General features: G+C 39.0%; 1 protein-coding gene across 3 annotated transcripts in view; it reads right to left on the minus strand.

The window, feature by feature from the left end:
• Positions 1-1261: 1261 nt before the first annotated feature.
• The window catches only part of LOC140930853 (pyridoxine/pyridoxamine 5'-phosphate oxidase-like), a 38919-nt gene continuing 12703 nt past the window's right edge, over positions 1262-27477 (minus strand). The window contains exons 1-6 of one of the 3 annotated variants that reach the window (XM_073380566.1): positions 7506-7826; positions 5635-5734; positions 3979-4032; positions 2430-2558; positions 1923-1999; positions 1262-1626 (exon numbers count right to left, since the gene is read on the minus strand). In XM_073380566.1, coding sequence (XP_073236667.1) covers positions 1461-1626; positions 1923-1999; positions 2430-2558; positions 3979-4032; positions 5635-5734; positions 7506-7774 — 795 coding nt within the window. In that variant the 5' untranslated portion in view covers positions 7775-7826 and the 3' untranslated portion in view covers positions 1262-1460. Of the gene's footprint in view, positions 1627-1922; positions 2000-2429; positions 2559-3978; positions 4033-5634; positions 5735-7505; positions 7827-22878; positions 23598-23896; positions 23974-26875; positions 27005-27477 lie in introns of those variants that run through there. The other 2 variants (XM_073380567.1, XM_073380568.1) reach the window with 2 other exon arrangements.

The following is a 27477-nucleotide window of genomic DNA, read 5'->3' on the forward strand; positions in this document are numbered from 1 at the left end:
GATACAACAACTTCCAACAATGTTGGGACCTGCAGTGCATCGTGGGAAGGATACAACCTTTGAGTCTTTGTAAACCATGCGTAATGAGCGTGCGTGGCCCCAACAATGTTGGAAGAGCTGTGCAAACGGATCCAAAACTCTAGCGCTACGCTTCAGCGATCACGGAACAAAGAAATGTTGGGAGTTGTTGGCTGAAAAGTTTGACCGGTTTCAAACTTTGCGCAACAACTCGCAACAACATCCAACAACATGCAACAGGGTGTGCAAACAGACGCAACATTTAACATCCAACAACGTTGGGAATTGCAAACCAATGTTGCGTTCGTTTGCAAGCAGCCTTAGAGTGAAGTCTCTTAACAGTGCAAATTTGGTAACGCCAAGGCATAACAAAAAGAAAAATGCCTCACTTCCGGTTAACGTGCGTCCTTGAAAAACTCTATTGCTATTGCTCCCTACTTATGAAAAGGGAGAATAAATCCCCAAGTTTCAAATATAGCTGGAAGAATTCTACACATTACCTTTTTATATGACAAATACGATTCTTTAAATTTATGGTAATTTTCTAGTATAGTTGTTGCTTTGAATCCCTGTTGGGAGACTTAATAAAGTTTATTGAATTGTCTTGTATCTCATCATACTGTGCATTCTAATTACAAGCGTGAACCAGCTAGGTTGGCTTTCATCAGAAGAGAGAAGGCCAGAGAAGATCAGCAGAAATCGATTCAATCTTTATACATAAAAAAAACTGAACGATTATCGACCGGACAACCTAGATGTAAGAGAAATGTTCCCCTGCCTATAACCATCACCCACAAACCCAAAAACTTAAAAAATACTTTCCTTTTGTTAGAGAAGCCATTCTGGTCCTTATTATTACTACATGAAATAAAGTAATTTTCATACCCCCCCCGGGGCAGATCTAGGGGGAGGGTGCAGGGGGTGCGCCCCCCCCTCCCCGGTTTTCTAATACAACTGGTATTCTGCAAAAAAAAAACTATGTGGTTTATTGGTGTTGAAGTAGAGCAAGAGACAAGTGCACCCCGTCCTAAAAAAAATCCTGAATCCGCCCCTGCTCCCTTTTCCAAAAAGTGGCAATCTTTACAAATCCACAGACTGCAGTGTTACACATTCGGTCCGTAACAATTATAATAGTATAGTAGTTTACTAATTATGTTACTACTACAATGAGCTCTGGTGATGGTCTGAAACTGGAACCTGTAAGAACTGAGACATGTAGAAGAAGCTTAAAACCAGTCCCATGAACAGTTAAACTTTTCATAATATTTATATTCATATTACGTATATTTGTCTGACATCCACATTTAGAGACAATGATAAATAAGGAATTTGCATATTGCAATATGAGGCTCTGCTCCCTACAGAAGTTGAAGTCATTGGACATTGTAGTTGTTGTTTTTAGTATTAATAATAGATTGTATTTATTTTTCAGTAACTAATAACTATGGTGCAAGTCTCTCATAGACCCAACCATCCATTCCTTTCTTTGTTAAATTCTCATCAAGAACTTCATCCACTCCAGGTTTACGGAACACAAATCTGTCATGAAGTCTGTTGGAATGCCCTTGCCAGAATTCCACTTGATCTGGGATAACTTTGAACCCACCCCTGAAATAAAATAAAACACAGAGACATGTAATATTTAACAGGATTGTTATCACGTGGAACACTCAGTTGAAACAATAGAGGAAAAGCCTATGGCATAGTTTTGTGAGGAAACAAGATGAACCGAATCCTGATTAGTTACTGTATCCGGGGAAGTGGGGGTACTCCAGATTTCAAGTGACAGGGATGATTGAATGGGGCCAAAAATTAACCCCCAAAACATCCCATTCAGAATTTCTTTTGGGTTGTGATTTAAGAACATTAATAAATAGAAATTCTATAAAATATGTATCACCCACCAATTTTCAGGTTTAGGAATTGGTTTTCCTTCATCAGCATATTCTTGCTTAAGTTGATTCTCCTTTTCTTCCAAAGCCTACAAAATAAATCCATTTTATTAAAAACATCAACATGGAACAAATAGTCTACTTGTACATACAGTAGCACATACAGGTGTACATCATATACTGTGAAATATTACTACTGTAGGAAGGTGCAAATAATTATTCCTGTCTCTGTTCATAATGTTTTTTAATAAGGGTGATAATTTTTGAGGTGCTGTTTGAGGTAAACACCATCCCAAGCAACCCATGGGCAATTGCAGCAGCATTGCAACGGTGCAACTAACGTTTTCTCCCAGCCTGGCTGACATCCGCTGTGTCTCCGATAAGGGGATATATAACACATGGATTCTCCTTACGTATGCAAATTCATTTTTATTCTCTGACAAATGCAAAGTAATTGCAAACTAAACAGGAGTGCTTTAGCTAATGAAAGGAACACTTGAAACTTCATTGAGGCCATACCTGTCTATTCTCGATAACTGAGCTCTGTTTACTGACTATTGCTCCTATTTGACTGGGCCGAGGACGAGAATGAAAATACTGTTCACTTTCTTCATTAGACAGTTTTTCAACTCGCCCTTCCACTCTCACCTAAAAAGGAAGGAATGAGAGATACAAACTGGTGATAGGAATAAAAATGAAAACTAACATAAAAAAAGTATTTTAGTATACATACATAGAATGTAACGACATGTATTGTTATGCAACCAAAATATTTCCCTCTTTCTGATTGGCTGAAGTCCCTCAGCTTATTGTTACTCAAATAAGGGACATAAAACATAGTAGCAAGCCAAGTTCAATTGTAAGGCTCTGATTGGCTTAGCCATCATGGTATATGAGCCAATATACCATACTCTCAATTGATACATGTGTGGTAACTGTATGCATCTGCTCAAAGTAAAAACGAGCTGAAAACCAGGGCTTAGTTGTTTGAAGGCCGATTAGCGCTACATTGTGCGTTCAAAAGCATTTTCTCCGGTAATTTTTCCTGTTAATTTTAGAGCTATACAATCATCAACTTGTAGACAAAAAGAATTAAAACTGAAATGCTTTTTAATTAAGCTTTCAAATCTGAATGCAAACCTCGCACTTACCCTGGGTTATCTTAACCCAACTTTAAACAACTTGGCCCAGTTGTTTTTACAAATAAAGTCGGGAAGAATTCTCGATATTTTGTGGTTGTTTTTTAAAAACCTGCCAACTTTTTTTAAATTTATACGTGTGACATTTTTATCCTGAGAGACTGCCAGGATTTTTCATAGGGGTCCGAAGACGTTTCAAAGGATTTCCGTAGAGTTCCATCTAACATGAACATGGGAACAGGCAGGAAAATGACCTTATCTCCAGTGACTTTCCTTACTAAAATGAGAGAATTCAGAGAAAGTCCATCATTCACATGGACTTACCTTTTCTCTCATGCATGAGGTTCCAGTTAATAATTAATATTACATTTTTTGAAATATATATGTCAGTTAATGCTGTAATGGCTCAAACATTTCTACCAGGCATGAGAAATTGGAGGACAGGTGTGAGTACGCATGGGATTGAAGTTTTCGATCTGCAGCCGTGACAGTCACACCATTGGCATGACACTTGGCAGGTATGTTTTAATAAAACAATTATTCCACTTGCGCTTGTTGGATATGGGATGATTATAGCCAACTCGGCGCTGTGCACCCCGTTGGCTATCTACCATCTTAAATCCAACGCGCACTCATAGAATAATTGTTAATTACAGTCGCCAAGTAATTACATAAGCTTATTTTAACCCAATTTTTTGTTAAGCCCAGGCTTTATAGCTTTAAGGCGACTATGCCCTCGGTGGGGTTGAGGAGTGAGAATTTGTTTCACTTTCCCATGGCCCCTTTATTTCACTGCAATCGCTCTTGTACTTTCTGTTTTTAATAGTTTCCATTAAGAAAATCAATAGAAAGCCTATGAACAGTGTAGTGAATTTTGCATGCACCACACATTCTTGTTAAAATAATAATTAAACAGAATAATAGAATACCTGCCGATGCAATGGATGCCAGTAAAACAATAAGCAGGCATAGGGGTTTTCCTTCTGAAACAATTCAGTAATGGATAGGATATTAACAATAAATAATGAATAGTTTTTATTAATATGAATTTCACTTATTGGGACTCACAGCAGAATGAAGAAAATAATGAAAAGAAGATGCAAATTAAGCAGTTGAAAAAAAAAGGCTGAAAATAAATATTCAAACTAGCTGGGATTCAAATCCTGACTTCTGCAATGCTAGTGCAGTGCTCAGTAACCAATGGAGCTATATATATAATAAATAAACCAACTAAACCTGTTCATTAAATTGGTTCGTAATAATAGACCTTTTTACCGATATGGTGGCCATATTGAATTAATTCGATTTAACCTGGAGTATTGTAGGATGCCCAGGCCCGGGGCATGAGCACATTTCGTTTGTATTTTCAAGCGCTTTTCGGAACATTTTTTCTTAAAGTTTTCATAGAATAAGATTGTAATGGGAAAAAAGATCTCTGTGCCGTGTTTGGATGTAATAATGATCGCCTTTTTCTAGTTTAGTAATAAAAATATGGTCTTTCACTGTATATTTCTCGGGAAAAAGGCGATCATTAATACATCAAAACACGGCAAAAGGATCTTTTTTCCCATTACAATCTTATTCTAAGAAAACTTTAAGAAAAAATGTTCCGAAAAGGGCTCGAAAATACAAACGAAATGTGCTCATGCCCCCTGGGCATCCTATAATACTCCTTAAATCGAATTAATTCAATATGGCCGCTGTATCGGTAAAAAGGTCTATTATACCGGTCGGGGAAAGTTTTGTTTTTGCAACTGCATAAGTTGCATCTTTCACTACAAGTTGGACCTTCTTTGCATTCTACAGTTCCAGTGATGAAATTCATATATTCATTATTTAATCTTCATCTTTCCCTTCTTTCCCTGGTATAATTATTACAAACCAATTTAATGACCAGCTCCCAGTTGGCTTGCTAGTTCAACTGGTTAAAGCGATGCACTGTGGAACATTGATGAGGTCAGGGTAGAATCCTAGCATGAATGCCTGCATGAATTTTTTCAGGTTCAACTTTCCACAACTGCATTCAAACAGAACTATTGTAATTTTATAAAGGAAGGTTATGCTGGCTTAGATGGCTTTCCCATTTTTTTTATATGTATATTTTCTGACCCTTTTTAATATAATTACATTTACTGTTTTTTTTTTTTACCTTTTTTCACTTCTTTACCCTTTTTAATATACATACATACACCTTCCAGGAAAATTTGAGCCTTAAGCATGGGGCATTTTTTAAAACAAATTTATTTAGTTAAATAATAAACTCAAACCAAATATTTTGAGAAAGACGAAAATTCAAATCTTCTGACATCCTCCAATACACATGTAAGTGACCTGGACAGCAAAAATGGACACTGACACTTTACTGTTTAATGAAAAATTTTGTTTACATCGATCCATTTCTTTCCTGCCTGTTGAAGGGAAAACCCTAAGTGTCTGTTTACACTTTCCAGGTCACATAATATTATGGTCAGCTATACTACAGCCTGTATTCCTCACAATAAAAATTTGGTGTTTTTGACTCAAGAATAGTAGGTAACTTACTGTATAAAACAAGCACTTCAACTTATCATGGTTTCAATACTCACCAACTGCTCGCCCTTCTTGCTTTCATAATTGGTAAAAAATGTGAATCCTGTCTTATCGTATCCTTTAAGCAAAACAACTCTTGCCCTTGGCCGGCAGTCTCTGAAAGAGTGCAAAAAAATGATGCAGTTATTTATAATTATGCAGTTTTTACGAGTCACATGTTAACAAGCTACATGTATGAGATATAGGGAGAAGATGGGGATACTCTCTCTTCCACAGAGGCACCCACTGGGTATTCCAATAAAAATAGCAATAATCAAAAAATAGCAATTGTGTGGTGGACAATGCAAAGAGGGAAAAGGCCTCTCTTTGTCCATTAAGACCTTGTACCAGGATAATTTAAAAAATATTGCATTCTTTTTTACTCTTTTTATTCTTTTTTCAAGGGCTATTAATATAATTAAGTTATCTGTAATAACACCAAAGACTATTAATTCTCATGGGAGCCCGAGAAAATAAATGCCAAATTTCACAAGAATTGTGAAAACACAGACAAAATTCTGAAAATTTCAAGTGTAAGGTGTCATTTTGTGAAATTTGACATTTATTTCCTCAGGCTCTCATAAGAAATTTTCTTTGGTGTTATTATACAGATACCTAACTACATCTATAGCTCTTGAAAAATGTAAAAAAGAATGCAATATTGCTTAAATTATTCTGGTACAAGGTTTTTGTCTACTGAAAATTAAAATAACTGAATCTGCTGATGGATTCCATCTTAATTTTTCTCTTCCTATTGTTCCCCATGCACTTTCTTTCTTCCCTCTCCCCAGGCTTCCTATGACCTCCAGGGTGGATTTAGGGGACTTGGCCGAGGGGGCCACAGCCACCCCTTTTTCTTTGATATTTTTTACAGAATTCTCGGAAAAATAAAAAGTATCTATATAGCAGGCAAGTGGGCAAGTGTGCTAGCCACCCCTTTCTGAATTTTCTGGATCTGTCCTTGGACCTACAGCTGTCAAGAGGCCCCTTCAGAGAGGGGAGAAGGGGGATAAGCTGATGACATACAGTCTGTACCAGGGACAAGGGAAAGATGAGCAACATGGTTGGTTGGGGACCCTGAATTTAAGTCCCTCCCTGACAAGTGACCAGCATCATGCACTAGCTGGAGAGAAAGTTTATGTGTTACAATGCCATCAATTATTCATCATCAGCTGGCCACCATATACTCCTGTCTTTCCCCCACAAATTGACAGGATGGCATCACAAGTACATGTAGGAGGGTACATGTAGCTGGGCTGCTCAGAGTGATCTAAAATGTCAGAACTTTGCATAATGCTGCTGATTTTTTCAGTCTTTCGTAGACAATGCCTTGTATATCGTAGACAATACAAGGATTATTACAGCCACCTGCAAACATCTTCCTGAAAGCTTGGTTACATATTTTACTACAAATTCAAAGACTCAACAAAGTCCCAATAATTATAGAAAAAATGGAAATCTCCAGCCCGCGAGCGATCTTTCCGGAGAACTTGCTCGCAGGCTGGAAAATCTGATGAAGTTAAGTGCCATGGCCATGCAATACATGTCGAACTTGGTTCAATGGTCCTTTAATAATTCTGGCAGTATGTAAAACTCTTCAAGCGACTGGGCCATTTCTTGGGTGATTAAATAATCAATCATCAAACCGTATCAGCGACAATAATGCCACAATACAACTCTACACAAACATGATTACCCACGAATGAAACACTTTGATGGTTTTAGCATCAGTTTGACTAGGATTGTTGGTTAACTCCGAAATAACACCTTTTCGAACTTTTAACATGTAAGCTTTTATCATTAAGCTTATCTTTGTTTTTAACACTGGCATTTCTCGTGTTGCTTCTGTCAGACGTTTTCCCTCTTCATCCAAAAGGATGTAACTTACCTTCCACATGTAGAAAGAACCATTGCATTTGCTTCCCCAACACCTTCTGCTGTTGTAGCTTCTTTAAACCAAGAGTCGAATTGCATAAACGGTTCTTTCGCCACGAGACCACTCTCGTCAAACACAGGCGTTTTGTAATCAATTCGCATGGCCGCGACTTCGTCTTTTCGCATCATCTTCGAAATTCCCAAACCAAAACGCCTGATCACAGTTACCTTCAAAAGCTGTTTACTTGATCTTCGCCAAGGAATGATTGACAACGCAGTCATCAGCTACAAATAAGAGTCTTAGTCGGAAAACCAAAATTTGAAGCTTGCGCGACAACGGTCCGTGACCTGCAAGATTTTGCCAGGTCTTCGGGCTTTTTGGTCAGCAGGATGAAAGCTTAGGCTCTACTTACGTGGTATACGGAGGGCTGAAAAAGTACTCTTTACCACTGAAACATGCTTGCAGTTTACTTTGTTTTGAAATATGAGGAAATCTTTCTTTCATTTTCCCTTAGTTCAGCCAACAGGGGCAGTTTCCCAGAAGCGTATAATGATCCGACTTTGAGGCTTATAACTGGGGGACGGGCTAAAAATGATGCCGGTTAAGGGGTAGCTCTGCAACGAAGTTCCAAGCAGATGTTAAAACTGGCGCAGACAAGCGCGCAGTCAGGACACTGAGTTAACGTCCAGCGCCGGTTGTCTCATTTTTCATTTTACTGTTCCCCGTGCTCGTTCCCCGTTCCGCGTTTTAGTAACATCCCGCCTTACGGTAGTGCTACTCGAGGAGACGGCGAACATACAGACCATTCACGCTAACTTGGTAAGAGTTATCGAAAGAAAGAAAAAACCTAAGGTATATCAACTGGCTGAAGTCGACTCGTATAGAAAAAGGCAGCCGGGCCATCAGCACCTCAATTGTTTCTTACCGTAGCTCACAGCTGAAAAAAAGAATACAGAACTTGGACGGGTGTGGACCCGAGCCCAGGGGGGGGTACTCGGGATTTCAAGTGACGGGGATGATCGAATGGAGCCAAAAGTCAAGACCCAAAAAATCCCTAGGGCTTCCAGCAAAACCCAAAAAAATCCCTGGACCAAAAATTAACCCCCAAAAAATCCAGGCACCACGGGACAATGCAGACTATTGTATAATACGTGCGACACCATATAGTTAACTATTAAACAACAGCAAAACATGTTTGTTCGTACTTTATTCGCGAACTACGCAGCCAGGGCACTACCGATTCTTTTTAATACCCCCAAAAAATCCCTACTCAAATCAAGCTACCCAAAAATTTTCGTACCCAAAAAAAATCCGGAATCGAAAATTTCAAACCCAAAAAAATCCTTTGATCATCCCCGTCACTTGAAATCCCGAGTACCCCCCCCCTGGGGACCCGAGTGTACTGCGCAAATCACGTCCTTCTCGATCTTCTCTGGTATGTTATGCATTTTTGTAGGTAACGCTTTTAACAGAGAAACTAAATCTTTATTGCCTCTTCAAACGGAGGTATTGGTCTGTTTACAATAAAGGTAAGGTACAGTACTTATTTGATTGTAACCATAAAAATCACCATAACTAAATAATGAATACAGGAGAAATTATACAAAAATGGGTAATTACAAAAAAATCGGGGCTATATAAGAATGAACGTGTTAAAGTTCCTGTTACTCTATATTGTCATTATTATTAATTTCGTTTTTACAAAAATCACTAAATTTACCTATAATTTTACAGGTTTGCTGTTATCTGCTGTTAACAAAAAACATTGCTAAGGATCATTAAGATTCTAAAGTAAATTTTACATCACTAATTCAAATGCTAGCGAAGAGCTCTTGTCTTAACATTAAATCAACTCTTCACGAAATATCAAGATATTATATGCACGTTATTCACCTCCGATCTGATTTTTTGCTTATACTAAGTACATTCTAAATCAACTACGGCACGTATAGCTGCGCAGCCGTTCTTTGTATATGAACTTTGTTTAGTATTATAAAACTCTAACGTTAGTTTTGTAAGAAAGAATACACTTATTGTACTGATTACACATCACATAGAAAATGCAATATTAGAGAGAAAATTAAACTGGGGGAAACAGAAAATTACTTCGTTATTCAATTACCAGCGAGCTAAGGCAAGACAACACACCAGAGGTATTTTAGAGTGTTCTGTTGTTACATATTTAGCAATTATTGAATGAGGCTGAGTAGGATGTAAAGAATTCTGCCGATCGAGGAGGATGTTATCCACAAGCGATATATTTTGCGTATTTTTGCATTTATCCCGTGCAGTTTTAGTTAGAAATTCAGCTACTTCATCTTCGGATAGCCGTGAACGCCATTTTTTAGTTCACTCGTGAATAATAGCCAGTCGGCCGCGCGTGGAAGCGAGTTTGATCGATGGTCTATTTCCCATGCAGCCTCGTTTCCAATCAAATGTACCATCGATCAACCTCGTTTCCAAAGAAATGTACCATCGACTCGATGGTATAAAGGGCGCATATTTTGGATGAATGATAAAAGCGGTTGTAGCTCAAAATCAGTCCTTTCAAGCAGGAGTCTGCTGACGGTAACTTTATGAGGTATCTTTCCCCAAGAAAACTTGAGTATATCTAAAGATCATGGTGTTAATATAGCAGAGCATGGAAATCATACCTCCGAGCTCAAAATGTTTGACCTATTGTAAACAACCTCGGCTAGGCGTGAAAATGGTTGTTTAAGAACGCTAAGCCTTAGGGCGTAGGTAGTCACGACGGTCTCATCCACGATTTTTCTTGTTTTCCCAAGAAACAAAGTCAAGCTTACTGGAAGTGATTCATTATACAAATTAATCTGACCAACATTTAGGTACAGCTGTATATTTTTTAAAAACACATTTAAGTTCACGTCCGGCTTCATCCGGATATGAAAGTGGATGTGATCGTCGCAGTTAAATGAACAACCTAAGCGCTTAAGTTTTTCATCAAAGAGCGAGTATTGGGCCCCTGTTTGCACTATGACGAAAAATAGACTTTGGCGTTTGCAAACAATTGGAAAATTTTTTACCGGTAATCACTAATTTTTCGATTTTGCGACTTTGTTTACATCTGAGACACGCGAAATGTTTCGTATAACCAGAAAGTTAACCTCACTTACGGGAATAATAATTGTTCCTGTTCGCGAAATCGAATGAGCCAACGAAGGGTAGTTGTCAAGGAAAAAAGGAAAAAAATCTCTTTAAATGCTTGATTTGTTCAACGGATTTTAGTAGACGGGCCATTCTCCAATTCTTTTCTAAGCAAAAATTCCAGCGGATGAATAAAATAATATTATATCGTTTGAAATTTTAAAGGCTTCTAGAGATTAAAACGTCTTTGGTTTTGTACGTTTTTGCCGGGACGAAACTTAAACAACAGTATTAAGTTTTTTTAACAATTACGAAAGTAATAATTAACAGTGTTTTTTTAGAGAGATATAATTTTTTTGAAAAGAAAAAGCTTGTTAGTGTTGTAACTCAGTTGTTTTGTATGAAATTCCTTACAATATTTGTCAAGTCAAAAAGCCGCGTCTTTTAGTTTTTGAAGACAACTACCTTTTCATTGCTACCATCAAGATGAAAACGCACAGCAATGTGTCCCTCCAAGGTCACCGTAATTGCTTCAAAATAAAGTTTAGGTTCCTCACGCAACAGAATTCTTCACACAAGCTTTCCATCCACAGCGTATAACTCCACTGTTATGATCCCATCCTCTTTATTGTAACCAGCGATGACAACATGTTCACCTGCAGAGCGAGGTGAAAAGTACATATAGTTTAAGTTTAATCCGACGCCAGATCTGAATTTTGCAATCTCCTGTCCCTCCATTGTGAATACATGAACACAGAAGTAATCGCTGAAGTTTCCTTTATCGTGCCTTATCAAGATGCGGCCATCGTAAGTAGCAGTGCAATCAGCCAACTCTTTGTCGCCTCCAATCTTGAAAAACTCAAAACTACGATCAAACTCACCATTCTGATTGTACACATGAGCCTCCCATGCTCCTAATATTACTAGTTTGCTGCCGCTAACTATCAGTCTCCACCCGCCTCTCACAGGAAACTTGTACTGTAGGTCAGCGGTTTTGTTTAAAACCTGCACTTCTCTCTCCCATTGTTTTCCATTGTACAGTCCGATCAGTAAATAGATCTTCTCGCTAACGTCTTCAGTGACGAGATCATAAATTCTAATCTTTATTTTAGTATCATCAGTTTGGGGATTAAAACTAAACTGAAACATACCATTTTTATCATACACATGCACGGTTGTCCCCCTCATATTTGCAATCAGAAACTGTCCCCGGGTGTTCGTTCGTAGGATTTTCCCATCACGACCTAATTTCACATCAAACGACCACCCCGTTTTAATGCAGTTGTGCTCCATGTCAACTTTCTCTGATTTCTCCAACATTTGTAACACTCTTACATCGCGCAGAGGGTCAACTTGGTCTTCTCCGATGTCAACATATGGCCACACCAAGACATGTACGTCTTTACCAACCGTTCGCATGGCATCGTAGATGGTGCGATTTACCTGACACACGATGGAAATTATCTGCATCCGTTCATCTTTACCAAATTGACCTCTTATGTTTAGGAGACCTTTACTGAGCTCCACTTTAAAGCTGTTCTGAACAGCAGGTAACGAATTGAGTATCTCCAGGCAATGTTCACACTCTGGTAATGCACTCATTAAAGCGCTTTTCAAGTCGCCAGTGGTTCTTGCTGTCTCGGCTGCTGACTCTAACATTGCCGCCATAACACGATATCGAATGGCTGTGATCCGATCAAACGTGCTGAGGGCTTCATTGTTGCAAGCGTGTGTTGTGTATTCAACAGCCAGTCTGAATTTCTCCTTTGCCTTTGAAAGCAGACTTTTCGTTGTTTCATCCAACTCAGTTAGTTGCATGTTTCTTATTCCAGCGGCGACGGCAATTGTCTTCCCAGGATCAGTGTCTGAGGGCAAAGCTAGTTCGTCAAAGTCCTCTTCTTCATTTGTTTCAGATACTTCACCAGCTTCCACACTAACATTAGCACCGCGCATTGCAACGACTGCACCATTTAAATTCTTGAGTCCTGTTCCAAAAAAGTCTACAGCTGCTTTGAGATCTTTTTTTGATAATGCATCCAACTTGCCCTTGATATCGTTCAATTCACTTACAATCAGGCCACGAAGTTTCTGATCAGTTACGTCGCCGTCTTTCAACTTCTCCGCCGCTACATCTCTTCCTTTTTTCAAGATCAAGCCAATTGTGCCTTTTAATACTGCTGATATAATTGCAGACATGCTTTTTCCAAATCAAAAATGAATATTCTAAATCAAACTTTCTGTTACTTCTCGTGTTTTTACCTGTCATAATCTGTGCCAAACAGAGATCAAACAGAGATCACGATACTGGCGCGGTGTTTTTAATCATGCAGTTCGTATACAACAGATATTAGAACACTTTCGATATATTAAGAAAATGAATAAACATGTATATTAATCGTCTTTGTTTGTGTCCTCTAACTGAATCGAAAGCGGCCATGCATGATAATAAGAATGTGCGGAATGAAGAGAATTGTCAGAACGCCCGCGGGTAAAACATGAATTGAGTATGAAACAATAAATCTCTTTTGAGGGTAGTAATGGGGTCAACAGCCAAAAATTTAGTCGTCAGGTGTAGATCGAAAATAAAAATTCATTCCGATAGTTGTAGATCAACTGTTTTGATCGCTTTCTGGATGAAGCCGATGAACAAATCCTCTAATACGAAGTTCGTTTTAGCTTGTTTCGATGAGGCCAGAAAATGTACTGACAGTGAAGGTGTTGGCAGTTAGAATGAGGAGTGACTCAGATGCGGCAATACTGCATATTACGATAGCTTTAGTGCTATAGCTATAGCACACAATTCCCTTTGTTAGTCATTTTACACTTGCATGTTATGTATGTTATATCTCAATCTTTCGCTGAAACTAAAGAGCCGAAACTTTAGTCGTCAGGTTAAGAAAAAAGAAATTTTAGGCCCATAGTTCTAGAAGAATTTATATTCTAACAAATATTCAGGTTGCCACAACGATAAAGATATTTTCAAAATCGCTCGCGAGAAAAATTGCTAAATTTACACAATCGCGTGCTAATTTTAACGTGCGTGTATATGCAAGTACATTTTAAGTAGAAGTAGAAGTAGCGACAAGCTATGAACTGTTTCTCTTCACGCGCGAAGTTGAGCGAGGTTCAACTTTTACTTTCACGCACAATCTTTCATAAATTTTACCCGGGGTATGCTACGCCAAAAGTGACAAAATATCAAAGATGCAACTTTATAATTCAAATCCACCAATTCACTATCAAGATAGATAAAATTAACATCAATTTGCTTTTTGAATGTGTCAAGATTGTAGAATTTAATTTCAATTCCCACGTGTTTCATGTCATGTATCAAGAGACACGTTTTCTAAATCAAGATGCATGTTTTTTAAATCAAGAAGGGAGACGACAAGTTTTGATCAGTTTTGTTTCCGAGGGGGACTTAAACCGAAAAATCTGCCATGCTTCATGGATTGCTCCCCCGGTGGAGGGGGGGGGGGTACTCCCATACATTACCTATACGGGTATGTGCCGCCCAACGGGGTCGTGATTTTAAAGCTCCTGGTTTAGAAAGGGGTATCCATTTCAGAGGCGTTTTCTAGAACGGGGTATAATATTTCGAACGCATGAAAGCTCCAGTTTTGTAAGCAGCCATTTGAAATTATTCAAGGACAAATTGCTTTTAAAAATACGGCTCAATGCGTTACTGAAGCAAACTGTTATACTCTTGTTGCACCCTAGAACGGAGTATAAAAAATTGGCCCATTTCTAGAAAGGGGTATCAGTTTTAGGGCGAATTCTAGAATGGGGTATAAAAAATTGGCCCATTTCTAGAATGGGGTATCAATTTTAGGGGAATTTTTTTTTAGAACGGGGTGCCAATATGAAGTCCCGGGCGGCACATACCCACCCAAAAAATACCCAAGTGCCCCCCCCCCCCCGGATTGCTCCATGAGGAATCCCACTCATTCTTGCACATTCCCGCCCTCCCGCGTTAGACACGGCGGAGGAAGGAATCGAAGAACTTGTGAGAAGAATCATTCGAGCAGCACAAGGAGTTAACACATCTCGAACACATCTCGAAAGTGTCAACACGTGACGAAGAACTGAGGCAGCGATTTAAGAACGAGATAGGCTCGATTAGAAAGAAAGCAGAACAGGCTCTCGTAGAAGCGCTGGTGAAATGTCACCACAGGCGCGCAGAACGATTAAAAAACAAGCTTCGTAAACTCGAACAGTAAAAATCTCGCAGGAATACTGTAAGGAATAATATAGGAATACTAAGCAGACGTCTCACCAGAAAACGCAATCACCGGCTAGAAAGAAAACTGTCAACAAAGATGACAATGTAAACTAAAGACCAAGATTAGCGAAGTCGATGTATTGTTAGAACAAATGAGATCACAAGTGTGTGCAAATAAACAAGGTGAATCTGACTCTTGTCTCTTATCAGACTCCTTACAAGTAAGGGGAAAGGGAAAGCAAACCGCAGAGATAACAAAGCGGCCAAAAACTGCAAAAGAAAAGAGCGGGGAAAAATCCAAGACAAAAAGCGCTTTTTTAACGCCATTGAGTCACGCAAACAGTATATCAAAAACCTGTCAAATGAACAACTGACAGATAAGCAAAATACTCTACTATCGCGTGGTCTAAAGTTTATCCCTACACCCGTGACAAAAGAAAATCTTATCAGGCGCCAGCTTTTCGCGGATTTCAATCAATTTGCGAGACGAATGCGACTACAATATATTTTTCACGGGGAACTGGGAAAACGAACCTCATCCTTTCCACGTGAAGTCGGACTGGGAACCACCAGTCCAGCTATCTGTGACTCTGGAGACCTTCCTAGAGGAGGTTAAATTAGAGCTCGCAAGTATTGAATTTGACAAGCCAAAAGATGATATATCTACGGGAGAGCGCCAAGCTCTCAAAGAGTTATCGCGCAACAAAAGCATTATTCATAAGAAATCTGATAAAGGTAAACACCACCGTATTGATAAGCAGACAGGACAAACTAAACGAAGATCAGGTTCTTGATAATTTAAATAACTACCGACCTCTAGACAAACCACCAATGGTGAAACTACAACCAAAAAAGCTCAACAACTTATTAAAACACTGCTCTCAGAAGGCCACATTGATAAAACGACGGCTAAATGGCTCTCCCTTACGCCCGATCCTCCGCGAATCCCCGTGTTTTACACACTTACTAAAATCCACCAACCAACACTTGTCGGAGGACCTATTATATCAGGGTGTTCCGGACCTACAGAACGGATCTCAGCATAAGTTGACCACCTTATTCAGCCAATAGCACAACTACAAGCTTCTTATCTTAAAGATACGACAGACTTTATTAACTTCATCGAGAGGATTAAACTGCCTAAAAGTGCCATACATGTTTCAATGGACGTCACAAAACAAAACAAAAAACACAACGAGAGGGTATTACCACTGTATGCCTTGCATACGAAGAATTTCACCGAGGCAACCGGGCCTCCAGTCCCTACCAGGTTTTTAAGCGAAATGCTTAGTCTGATACTACTAGAAAACTCGTTTCAATTTAACTTGAAAGATTATCTTGAAACCCATGGAACAGCCATGGGCACGAAAATGGCCCTAGCCTTTGCTAACATCTTCATAGCCAAAATAGAAAAAGAAATACTCAGACTCAGAGCAGCATTAAGCCCATCTTTTGGAAAAGATTTATATCGATGACGCGCATACCAGAATGGGACACAAGCAGAAACGAAATAGAAGAATTCCTTCTACAGGCAAACAACTTCCATTCTACAATCAAATTCTATCTCGGCTGAAATATCAGAAACAGAAACTACATTCTTGGACACAAAAGGTACAAAGGTGTCAGATTCAACAACGATTCTATCCTTGACGTGCGAACACACTTCAAGTCTACAGAAACATTCCAATGCACGAATTTGTATTCGTGTCACCCCGGCATGTCACCCACCAGGCGTCACAAAAGGCTTTATCAAAGGAGAAGCAAGGAGTTTTTCAACACGCCTCAAGAATAGAGATTACCCAGCTACAACTGTAGAAAACATCTCTCAGAGGTCAATTTCGCAGACAGAAAGAAAGCATTAGAACAGAGAAACAAAAAAGCAAGTAAGAAAATACTACCCTTTGTAACGCAATACCACCCTGCGTTGCCAAACCTCAAGAACATACTCATGGGGAAATGGCACTTTATACAGAACCAACCATATCTCAGAAACGTCTTTAAGGAACCGCCCCTCATTTCATATCGCAATTAGGAAAATCCCTAAAAGACACTGAAGTAAGAGCTAAACTAAAAAGGTTTTAAGACCAATCTATTTGCGAACTGAAGCATCGTGCAGGCCCGTCAACACTTTTAATTATTTAAACCTTGAATTCCAACCTATGTGCTCGGTTTCAGTCCCTCTCGGAAACAATACTGATCAAAAATTGTCGTCTCCCTTCTTGATTTAAAAAACATGCATCTTGATTTAGAAAACGTGTCTCTTGATACATGACATGAGACACGTGGGAATTGAAATTAAATTCTACAATCTTGACACATTCAAAAAGCAAATTGATGTTAATTTTATCGATCTTGATAGTAATTTGGTGGTTTTAAATTATAAAGTTGCATCTTTGATATTTTGTCACTTTTGGCGTAGCATACTACCCGGGGGGTGGGGAGGGGGGGCTACTCAACAAATTTTTATACGGGGAAGCTCCGCCCCGAGGTCCAACCCCTTATCCTTTTATATACCATTTTTCACGAAAAAGGTACCCCTTTCGTATACCTTCTATTGACAAATGGTGTCCCTTTCACATACCTTGTTTAGAACTTTGCATCCTTTTAAATGCTCGGTCTCTAGTTTAAATAGGAATGAATCGCAAAAACGGAACGTTTTCTCGCCTTTATAAAGCCATAAAATTCATCTGTTGGTCCTCAGTAGGCCCTTTCGTAGACCCAATTAAAAATGACAGATTTCCCAACCTTTTCATATACTTCAACGAGTGAAATCCCTACCCTTTCATATACCGGAAGCCAGAAAAAGGTACCCCTTTCGGGCGTAGCCTCCTCGTATAGGCCATTGTAGGGAGTAACCCCCCACCCCCCGAGAATTTTACGCACGTACGCACGCCAAAGTTACGAGTCAGTGGAAAAATTTACCCTGGGGCGCGTAATTTTTACGTGCGTACGTGCGTAAAATTTACGTCCGTTAACGCGTCAGTGGAAATCAACCTTAAGAAGCGTAGATACAGGTGATTTGATCACACAAGGTGTAAACAGAAAAAAATACGGTGCTTGGAAGCCAAACACCAAAAGACACAGCTATCGTAATAAACAGAGTCCCGAAAGTTTAGTACTTTATTCTGCTCTAGTATACTTACAACCTTTCTTTGAACAGCTAAAATAAGTAACGCTTGTAGTAAGCTACACTGAAACTCATAAGGGGTTGAAACGTGTAACTTTCATATGTTTGTTTTGTCTGATGCTCGTGATTATTCATTTTCGAAAGTAAGATATTTGGAACGAGAAGAAAAGATAACTGACCAATCAAAGCGTAAGCCTCGAAAATTTTGGTCGGCGGAAACTACTTTTTTGTAAATTTATGCATAATTATTCCCATACACGCCGATTTTTCCTGAGGGGAGAGGGATCTGTACACAGGCGGGCTACGGCGTTTAACACTTGAATCGCACTTAACATTACACAACAGGGCCCAGTTGTTCGAAGGCCGATTAACGCTTAACCTGGGGTTAAATTTAAACCTGGTTTCTCTGTCTTGTGTTCAAAAGTATTTTCTCGGATAATTTTCTTTGTTATATTTAGAGCTTTCAATCATCAACTTGTAGACAAAAAGAATTAAAACTGAAATGCTTTTTAAGCTTTCAAATCTGAAATCAAATCTCGCACTAACCCTGGGTTACCTTAACCCGGCTTTGAACAACTGGGCCCAGGGGTTTATGTAATTTTTTGTCATCTAAACGCCTTTACGTCTATTTTTTTCATTTTAAAATTTTAAAAAGTGTTAAAACACCAGTTTTAAAATTCATTATCGAAGGCGTGCAGTTTTAATATCATGTTTAGAATTTAACATCCATGCAGTTTTCTCTATAACCCGGACTGTAATCACCTAATGTAGGTACCGTAATTATGCTAAAAATATTATGCATTGGAATATTTTAAAATTCTTGATGTTATCATTCGCAGTTCATGGTGTTACTTAGATATAATAGACTCTGTGTATTACATCTGTAAATAATATTTTCTTTTAATCCAATACAACGTGTAATCCCAAATTAATGTCATTAAAGAATGCGAACAAGTGAAGATTATTATAGTGAAACTCAAATTAATGTCGGGAATTTTGCTCGATCCAGAGTTCTATGAGGATATCATTTCATTCCTAAAATTAATTGGGGATCAATTCATGGACGAAGTGAAAAGAAATGGGGATCATTTCGGGGGCTTCACGGTACTCTTTACCACAACACATGCTTGCAGTTTGTTTGAAATCATCCTCTCATTTTTCTCTTAGTTCAACTTACAGTTCAGGCCTCTGTTGTTCAAAGGCTAGAAAGCGCTATCCACTGGATAAATCTCTATCCAGTGGATAGTGCAATTAGTTTCCCCAATTATCCGCTGGATATATTTAACAATTATTCTTTGAAATCGAGGTGAATAGTGGCAAAATATTTACCGAGACGCGAAAGCGGCGAGGTAAATATTCCCAAAGCCACTATTCACCGAGATTGAAAAGAATAATTGTTTTAGTATATACACACGAAGTGATCTCAACAAAATCAGAGAGGAACCCATTCAAAAGTACGATTTGATTGACAGATCAAATCACGCGTAAGTTTAAAAATAGATCTTTGCAGAAATTTCAAACATGGCAATTCACAAGTTTATCATTTCGCAAACAACAGCGTAATGGCTTAAATGGAACCGCTAAAAGTTTGAACTGTTTCCTTACCTGAGAAGAAAAGTAGAGCTGTGTTGCTTTCTGTTGACTCGCCAAGTTTATAGCCAAAAGGGTTTGTTGTGTCGTTCTTCGCATGAAGTGCTGACAAAAATGGCGGCTCATTTGCTCGAGGTAAGACGTCGTCTTTCTGTATCATTCTATTTCCTGTTTACTTGAAATGTAGAATTTCTGCAAACATTTCCTTTTAAATTTGTTTGTCATAAATAAACTTCGATTTTTGAGCCAAAATTTTCTTCTTAGAAAACGGAAACGGCTTCTTCTACGCGAATATACACGGGAGTTGTAAACAATCCATCGAACACAAAACTCCTGCTACTACTGAGTGCTACAGTAAATTGAAAAACGCCGTATTGAATCCTTCCAAGTCTTTTCTTGCCTTAAAAAAAGTCAGCCCTAGGATTCTGTCGACTTTTAAAAAATCGTTCTCTAAAAAATGGGAAAAACACTGAGCTCACACATTATCCACTCGCTAGGAGGTGAATATTGTTGAATAGTCCGAGATAGCGAACCAATCAGATTGCTTAAATCACCAAGATCACTGAGTGTGTATATACTAAAGTAATTTATCCGGTGGATAGTATTATTCAACGTCTGAACAACCGGGGCTAGCAGAATTTGCAATTCCGTAAACCTTGAAGCGTCTCACGCTATCCAGAAGTAAACCATTAAGGTCGTAAACTAACAAAGCTTCCACAGAACTGATTGGTCGATTTTCTCTTATTCTCCTCAATTACATACTATATCTTCTGGACGAATGAGTCCACTCAGGGCTTATAAAAGAAAGTACGTTACTGTTTACAGGTACTCTCTCCTTGCAGAGGCTCTCGCTGGGTGTCCCAATAAAAATAGCGCGGGGCACGATGGGAGAAGGGAAAAGGCGGGAGCCTCTCTTCTCTCTTTCCCCTTCCCATCGTGCCCCGCGCGCTACAAAGAGGCCTCTGCGGAGGAGAGAGTAACAAGTAGATGCGCCAGTCTGGGGGACGGGCTTATAAGCGGACGTTTAAGTGGAAGCTTGTTGCTGAGAAACTGGGTTTGAACCAAGACGAAATACGTTTCCTTGACCTGCGACACAAAAATCCAGTTGAAGCCCTCTTAGTTTTCATAACAAATCAGCTTCCAGCTGAACGTCCTATGAATGTGGGAGAACTTTACAACATCTTATGTGAATGTGGAATACCTGTTATCGCAGATAAACTTTAAAACTGTTTTATTTTAGAAATGGGGTACCTCCCGAAAATTCTACTGCATTTGAAAAATGAGCCCCACATTTCCACTGATTTTGAAGTCTCCCTCCCCCCTCCCCCCCCCTCCTTTAGCCATAAATAACGTACAATCCCTAATGTATGATAATGCGTTTAAAACAAAGGAAAATAAAATTAAACCCCATGGCCAAAGGGATAAAATTGAACCACAACATATACACCCAAAAATGGAAATCATTCTCCATCAGGGAAACAAACTATTTCGAAACTATTGCCTAGACATGTAATTTTATGTTGTAGATATCGGTGTTAACATACGACAGTCCCAGGTGGCAGCACATTTACAAGTTGTAAGTTACGATTTTGTTGTTTGTTTCCCTTGGTTCTAATAAAGGGAGGGCGAAATGAAAAATCAGGCTGACTGTTTGTGTTTGTTCGACATGTTTACTTTGCGAAATCATGCAGATAAATTCGCCCTTTAGTTTGGGCATCACATCTGAAACTAACCAGCACTATCAGGCACTGATAATTTATCTTAATGAGGAGATTCCTCTTCATTTCATTCATGAGTAAAGAGAAAAGGCTATGATGTCATCTATCTTTAACCCGTCAAACCAGTTAACTACTTAAAAATAGCATATGACCTTATCTTAATGAGATTTCTCTGCAGTTTATTCATTAAATAAAAACAAAAGGCTATGACGTCATCGGCATTAATGTATTCGTCTGCGAGTTGATGAGGTTCCTCCGCCCCAAAAAGATAATTCGGTGTGCCACAAACTACTGTGTAGACTTTCTCGAAGTCCTTCGCTACTCATTTCCGGTTCCGGTAGTGGGCCCCAACCCGAAGCTCCGGCCCAGTCCCTCGCTCACTTTACCTTCGCGCTTGTAATGCGCCGATCAATAGGCTACTTCCGAGTTCCAAAAACCCTCACTTTCAAAATGAGGCTAGGTGCACAATCTTTGTGAAAATGAGTTTTATTTGCACGAGAATGAAAAATGATTTCCATATCAATAGACTGCAAAACAGTCCGTATTTTTGCGTATTCAAGTACGCGCGTGCAGTCAAACAAAAGGTGTTGTGCAGTCTACCATATCAAAGGCTGAGCACCTACTCTCGTTTTGAAACAGAGGCCCGGGGGGAACACGGAAATGGCCTATTCGAATCTTCAACATCCCCGCCAGGCAAACCCCGGGCATTAACCATCACATCATTTGCATCCAAGGATTTGGGGACCATTTCTGACCATTTCTAGCTGGGGTAGGGAATTTGAATCGGAAGTGTCAAGTTTAATTTTTTGGTACGATCCGCGCCTGACAACGTGGTTCGACAGATGCGATCTTCCTCATGGAGAAACAGAAAAAAGTACATAGAACACAAATTTTTGGGTCGTGTTAGCGGAAAATTTCCGGGCCCAACCGGGAACATCTGGAAAGGTAGTCCTGTTTTTCCGGACGGAATTTTCCAAACGGAAATGCGTGTTCCGTTGGTGAAATCGCATCTTTGATACCAGTTTCAAGCTTTCGCGGCCGTTTTTCGATAAAGGGACCTGATTTGTGCAAATAGAAAATACGATTCCGGAATAAAATTTACCAGTCCTGGATATTTTGGCGGCTACTGCAAAAAAATTTTAGGGGCTGTTTTCATGACATTATTGTACGACTCCTTAAATTTATGGCAATTTTCTACTATGGTTGCTGCTTTGGATCCCTTTTGGGAGACTTAATAACGTTTATTGCATTGTCCTGTATCTCATCATACTGTGCATTCTAATTACAAGCGTGAACCAACTCAGTTGGCTTTCATCAGAAGAGAGAAGATCAGCAGAAATCGATTCACTCTTTATACGTAAAAAAAACTGAACGATTGTGGACCGGACAACCTACATGTAAGAGATGAATGTTCCCCTGCCTATAACCATCACCCACAAACCAAAAAACTTAAAAATACTTTCCTTTGTTAGAGAAGCCACTCTGGTCCTTATTATTACTACATGAAGTAAAATAATTTTCATACCCTTCCCGGGGTAGATCTAGGGGGAGGGTGCAGGGGGTGCACACCCCCCTGAGATGACCTGCGGTTTTCTAATACAACTGGCATTCTGCAAACAAAAACAAAAAAAACTATGTGGTTTATCGGTGTTGAAGTAGAGCAAGAGACGAGTGCACCCCGTCCTAAAAAAATCCTGAATCTGCACCTGCTCCCTTTTCCAAAAAGTGGCAATCTTTACAAATTCACAGACTGCAGTGTTACAGATTTGGTCCGTAACAATTATACATGGTGAAAAAAAATTAATAGAACAGTATAGTGCTAAAAACGGAGCCTAAAGTGTAGACCGGCATTGTAGGTCTATAAAAAGTAGTTTACTAATTATGTTACTACTATAATCAGCTCTGGTGATGGTCTGAAACCGGAACCTGTAAACATTTAGAAATGTAGAAGAAGCTTAAAACCAGTCCCATGGACAGCTAGTCTTTTCATAATATTTATGTTCATATTACGTATATTTGTTTGACATCAACATTTAGAGACAATGATAAATAAGGAATTTGCATATTGCAATATGAGCCTCTGCCCCCTACAGAAGTTGAAGTCATTGGACATTGAACAGTAGTTGTTGTTTTTAGTATTAATAATAGATTGTATTTATTTTTCAGTAACTAATAACTATGGTGCAAGTCTCTCATAGACCCAACCATCCATTCCTTTCTTTGTTAAATTCTCATCAAGAACTTCATCCACTCCAGGTTTACGGAACACAAATCTGTCATGAAGTCTGCTGGAATGCCCTTGCCAGAATTCCACTTGATCCGGGATAACTTTGAACCCACCCCTGAAATAAAATAAAACACAGACACATGTAATATTTCACAGGATTGTTATCACGAAGAACTCTCAGTTGAAACAATAGAGGAAAATCCTATGGCATAGTTTTGTGAGCAAGCAAGACGAACCGAATCCTGATTAGTTACTGTATCCGGCAGGGGGGCGGGGGACTCCAGATTTCAAGTGACAGGGATGATTGAATGGGGCAAAAAATTAACCCCCAACAAAAAATGCCATTCAGAATTTCTTTTGGGCTATGATTTAAGAACATTTGAATAGAAATTCTATAAAATATGTATCACTCACCAATTTTCAGGCTTAGGAATTGGTTTTCCTTCATCAGCATATTCTTGCTTAAGTTGATTCTCCATTTCTTCCAAAGCCTACGAAAATTAATAAATACCTTTTATTAAAAACATCAACATGGAACAATCTACTTATACATACAGTAGCACATACAGGTGTACATCATGTACTGTGAAATATTACTATTGTAGGAAGGTGCAAATAATTATTCCTGTCTCTGTTCAATATATAGATTTAGCCAGGGCTAAAAGCGAAGCTCTTATTAACTCGAATTTATAATTTAAATCCAACAATAAACTTGCAATTGTATTCCACAAATCAGTTAACTTTAGAGCACATTCATGTGACTTTTGAGGGAAAAGCTAAGTTATTTTTATATAGAGAAAAATAATTTGCAAACAGTCCAAACTAAGAGTGAACATGACCTTAGATCGAGCTGATAGCCTCTGTATACGTACACCCAAAAAATTGCAATCATCTTCGATCACATTTAAGAGCCATAATGGCTCTTGATCACAGTAGATTTGGCCTGGAAAACAAATTCTTGGAAAACAAATCAGGCCGAATTTTTTGCGTTCGACAAGTTTATAATTTACTTTACAAAATCTTGCCAGCAAGTCTGGGGACGTGTAAACCAACCTTTTATACTTTTTATACATCACATCTGAGGTGAAACAGTACCATGAGGCGCTGTTTCTATCATACAGACCTCGGAAAGAATGCAGTATTTCACAATTTTGCAATACAAACTGCACTCACTCAACATTCAGGACGGTCGAAGCATGCGTGTGCTTTTACCGGAACCGTTAAAAAAATTTCCAAAATCACCTACATATACGGCTAGCCGGTTCTCACTTTTGACAAGCGCCAAAGTCGACTGATTAAATCAAGATTAATAGAGTTATACGCTTCAACATGAAAAAGAATTTATTATGTTTATTTTTTGTTTAATGGTTTTATAACGATGTGTAATCTTCTTCGTTTGATACGCGCGGCATTTTGAGTACTCCTGCAAGCGATGTTCATGAGCGACTGAAAACAAACAGCACAGGGATTGAAATTGCAAAAGAGACCACTAATAATCAATAAAAAGAAAATAATTCGGTGAAAAATATAGAGAGACAACAATTTTCATTCACGAAGACAAGTATTAAAGTGTCTCTGAAAATCCTTGTTTATGTTTTAAGCCGGCTTCCCGGTGTTTGCTTTTTTCAAAGATGAACTCGAGGCAAGAAAATTGCTCAAAGCTTTCTTTTACAGCCAGAATTATAGCTAAATATTCTTTGAAACGTTTTCTTTCTGTTTGCGGTGAGAAAATTTCTAAAGGCTTTTTAAAGTTCTATTAGCTTATAATCAAACCTGATACTCGGTCAGATAATTGTCTCAAATCTTACAAACGTGCATAAACTACGCCCGACTTCATTAAATTAGATATAAAAAACAAACACCAAATACAATAATTACTCAGGCTTACCATTCGAGATGCACTGAAAACTATCAAGTAAGGCCAGAATCGCTTCAGACTTTTCAACCCTCTTACGCATCGAGCAAGGTGAAAAACGAAAACGATGCCATCCGAAATCAGATTTCCGACTTTGACAAGCGACGTATTTCTCAACCAAAACCCCAATAAACAAACTAGCTGTGAATAACAGAAGACTCTTGAAGCTTCTTGATAGCAGCAGAATTTCATTTTGTACATCCAGTGGAAAAAGACAGTTAAAAACATCACAAGCTGACACAAAACTCTGTCAGCTTCAAATCTCAAAGTAAACAAGTTTCAAGATGCTGCATAAATTTTCCGCATGAACTCACCTGTCAAATTTTGACCAATCAGAGCATAAAAATTGGACGTAGAGCGTGACCAACGCGTGACCTTGGTGAGAAAAGTCAAAAGCAACTGGCATGTCTTCCCTGCCTGTAAAAACTGGCTGAATTTTAGCTTCCGAGGTCAGTTTGAAATCAAAATTTTAATTGTGCGGCACATATAAAACACAACATATTTAATATCAATTTAAAAAAATTTAACTTGAGCCTGCGATCATTTGAAAACTAGTAACTTGTCAGCGGATAACTTGAAAAAGATACTCGACCTCGATGGGTCGACACCTGAACCCGCGATATGGTCAGGTGATACTGGTCAGCGGATACCCTGTTTTGACAGCTGTCAATTGATCACAACATTGATGTACAATGTGTGTGCAATATCAGTCTTCCTGTGCTTCCAAACTAGCTAGAGTGACATTGGTTGCCCTGTGGTGCGGACGGACGGGCGGGCGGTGTACGGTCACGTGATTACCAAATTTTCTGGGATGGGTAGATTCACTTACCCATGGTGCTCCGCAGGCGCGCCAGAGCTCCGCTAATAATGTTTTTTATTAAGGGTGATAACTTTTTAGGTGTTGTTTGAGGCAAACACCATCCCCAGCAACCCATGGGCAATTGCAGCAGCATGTTCCCGGTCAGAAGAAATGGCGCAATACAAGTTTTCTCCCAGCCTGGCTGCCTTCCGCTGGGTCTCCGATGAGGGGACATACCGTATAATTCCGAAAATAGGCCCCAGGGCTTATATTTTTCAAAGGCCCTTTTTGAGGGGCTTATTTTTGGAGGGGCTTATCTTCGGAGGGAAATTTGCGTTTCAAAATCTATTGGGCTAGCCTTATATTTGGAAGGAACTTTACTGTTTTTGCTTTGTTTTACTTTGTATTTGAGGGCAATTTCCAATTACAAGCCCCCGGTGGGCTTATATTTGGAGGGGCGATTTAACGGAGGGTACAGCTGTATTTTGTTTATGACTTCAGGGGCGTTGATTTGGAGGGGCTTATACATGGAGGGACTTATTTTTGGAATTTTACGGTAACACATGGATTCTCCTTACATATGCAAATTCATTTTATTCTCTGACAAATTCAAAATAACTGCAAACTAAACAGGAGTACTTTAGCTAATGGAACACTTGAAACTTCATCGAATTCATACCTGTCTACTCTCGATAACTGAGCTCTGTTTACTGACTATTGCTCCTATTTGACTGGGCAGAGGGCGAGAGTGAAAATACTGTTCACTTTCTTCATTAGACAGTTTTTCAACTCCCCCTTCCACTCTCACCTAAAAAGGAAGGAATGAGACATACAATTAAACTGGCCAATACGGATAGGAATAAAAATGAAAACCAACATAAAAAGTATATTAGTACATACGGTGTACATAGAATGTAATGACATGTATTGTTATTCAACCAAAATATTTCCCTGTTTCTGATTGGCTGAAATCCTGTAGTTTATTCTTACTCTTATAAGGGACATAAAACAAGCCAAGTTAATGCTGAGCTACATGTACAGATGTATAAACGATTACAGTAGCTGCATTAATATGTGATTACATAAGTTCATTTCAACCCAATTTTTTGTTAAGCCCAATATTGGATGTATGCATGGCTTTGAGGTAGCTACACCCCTGGTGGGGGTGAGCAGTGTGAATGTTTTCACACACCCACGGCCCCTTCATTTCACTGCCATCACCCGGTGCTTTCTGTTTTTTATACACTGTAGTTTCCAGTAAGAAAAAGGTTTTCCCTCTGA

This window comes from Porites lutea, chromosome 3, assembly GCF_958299795.1.
Source record: "Porites lutea chromosome 3, jaPorLute2.1, whole genome shotgun sequence".
Taxonomy (NCBI): Eukaryota; Metazoa; Cnidaria; class Anthozoa; order Scleractinia; family Poritidae; genus Porites; species Porites lutea.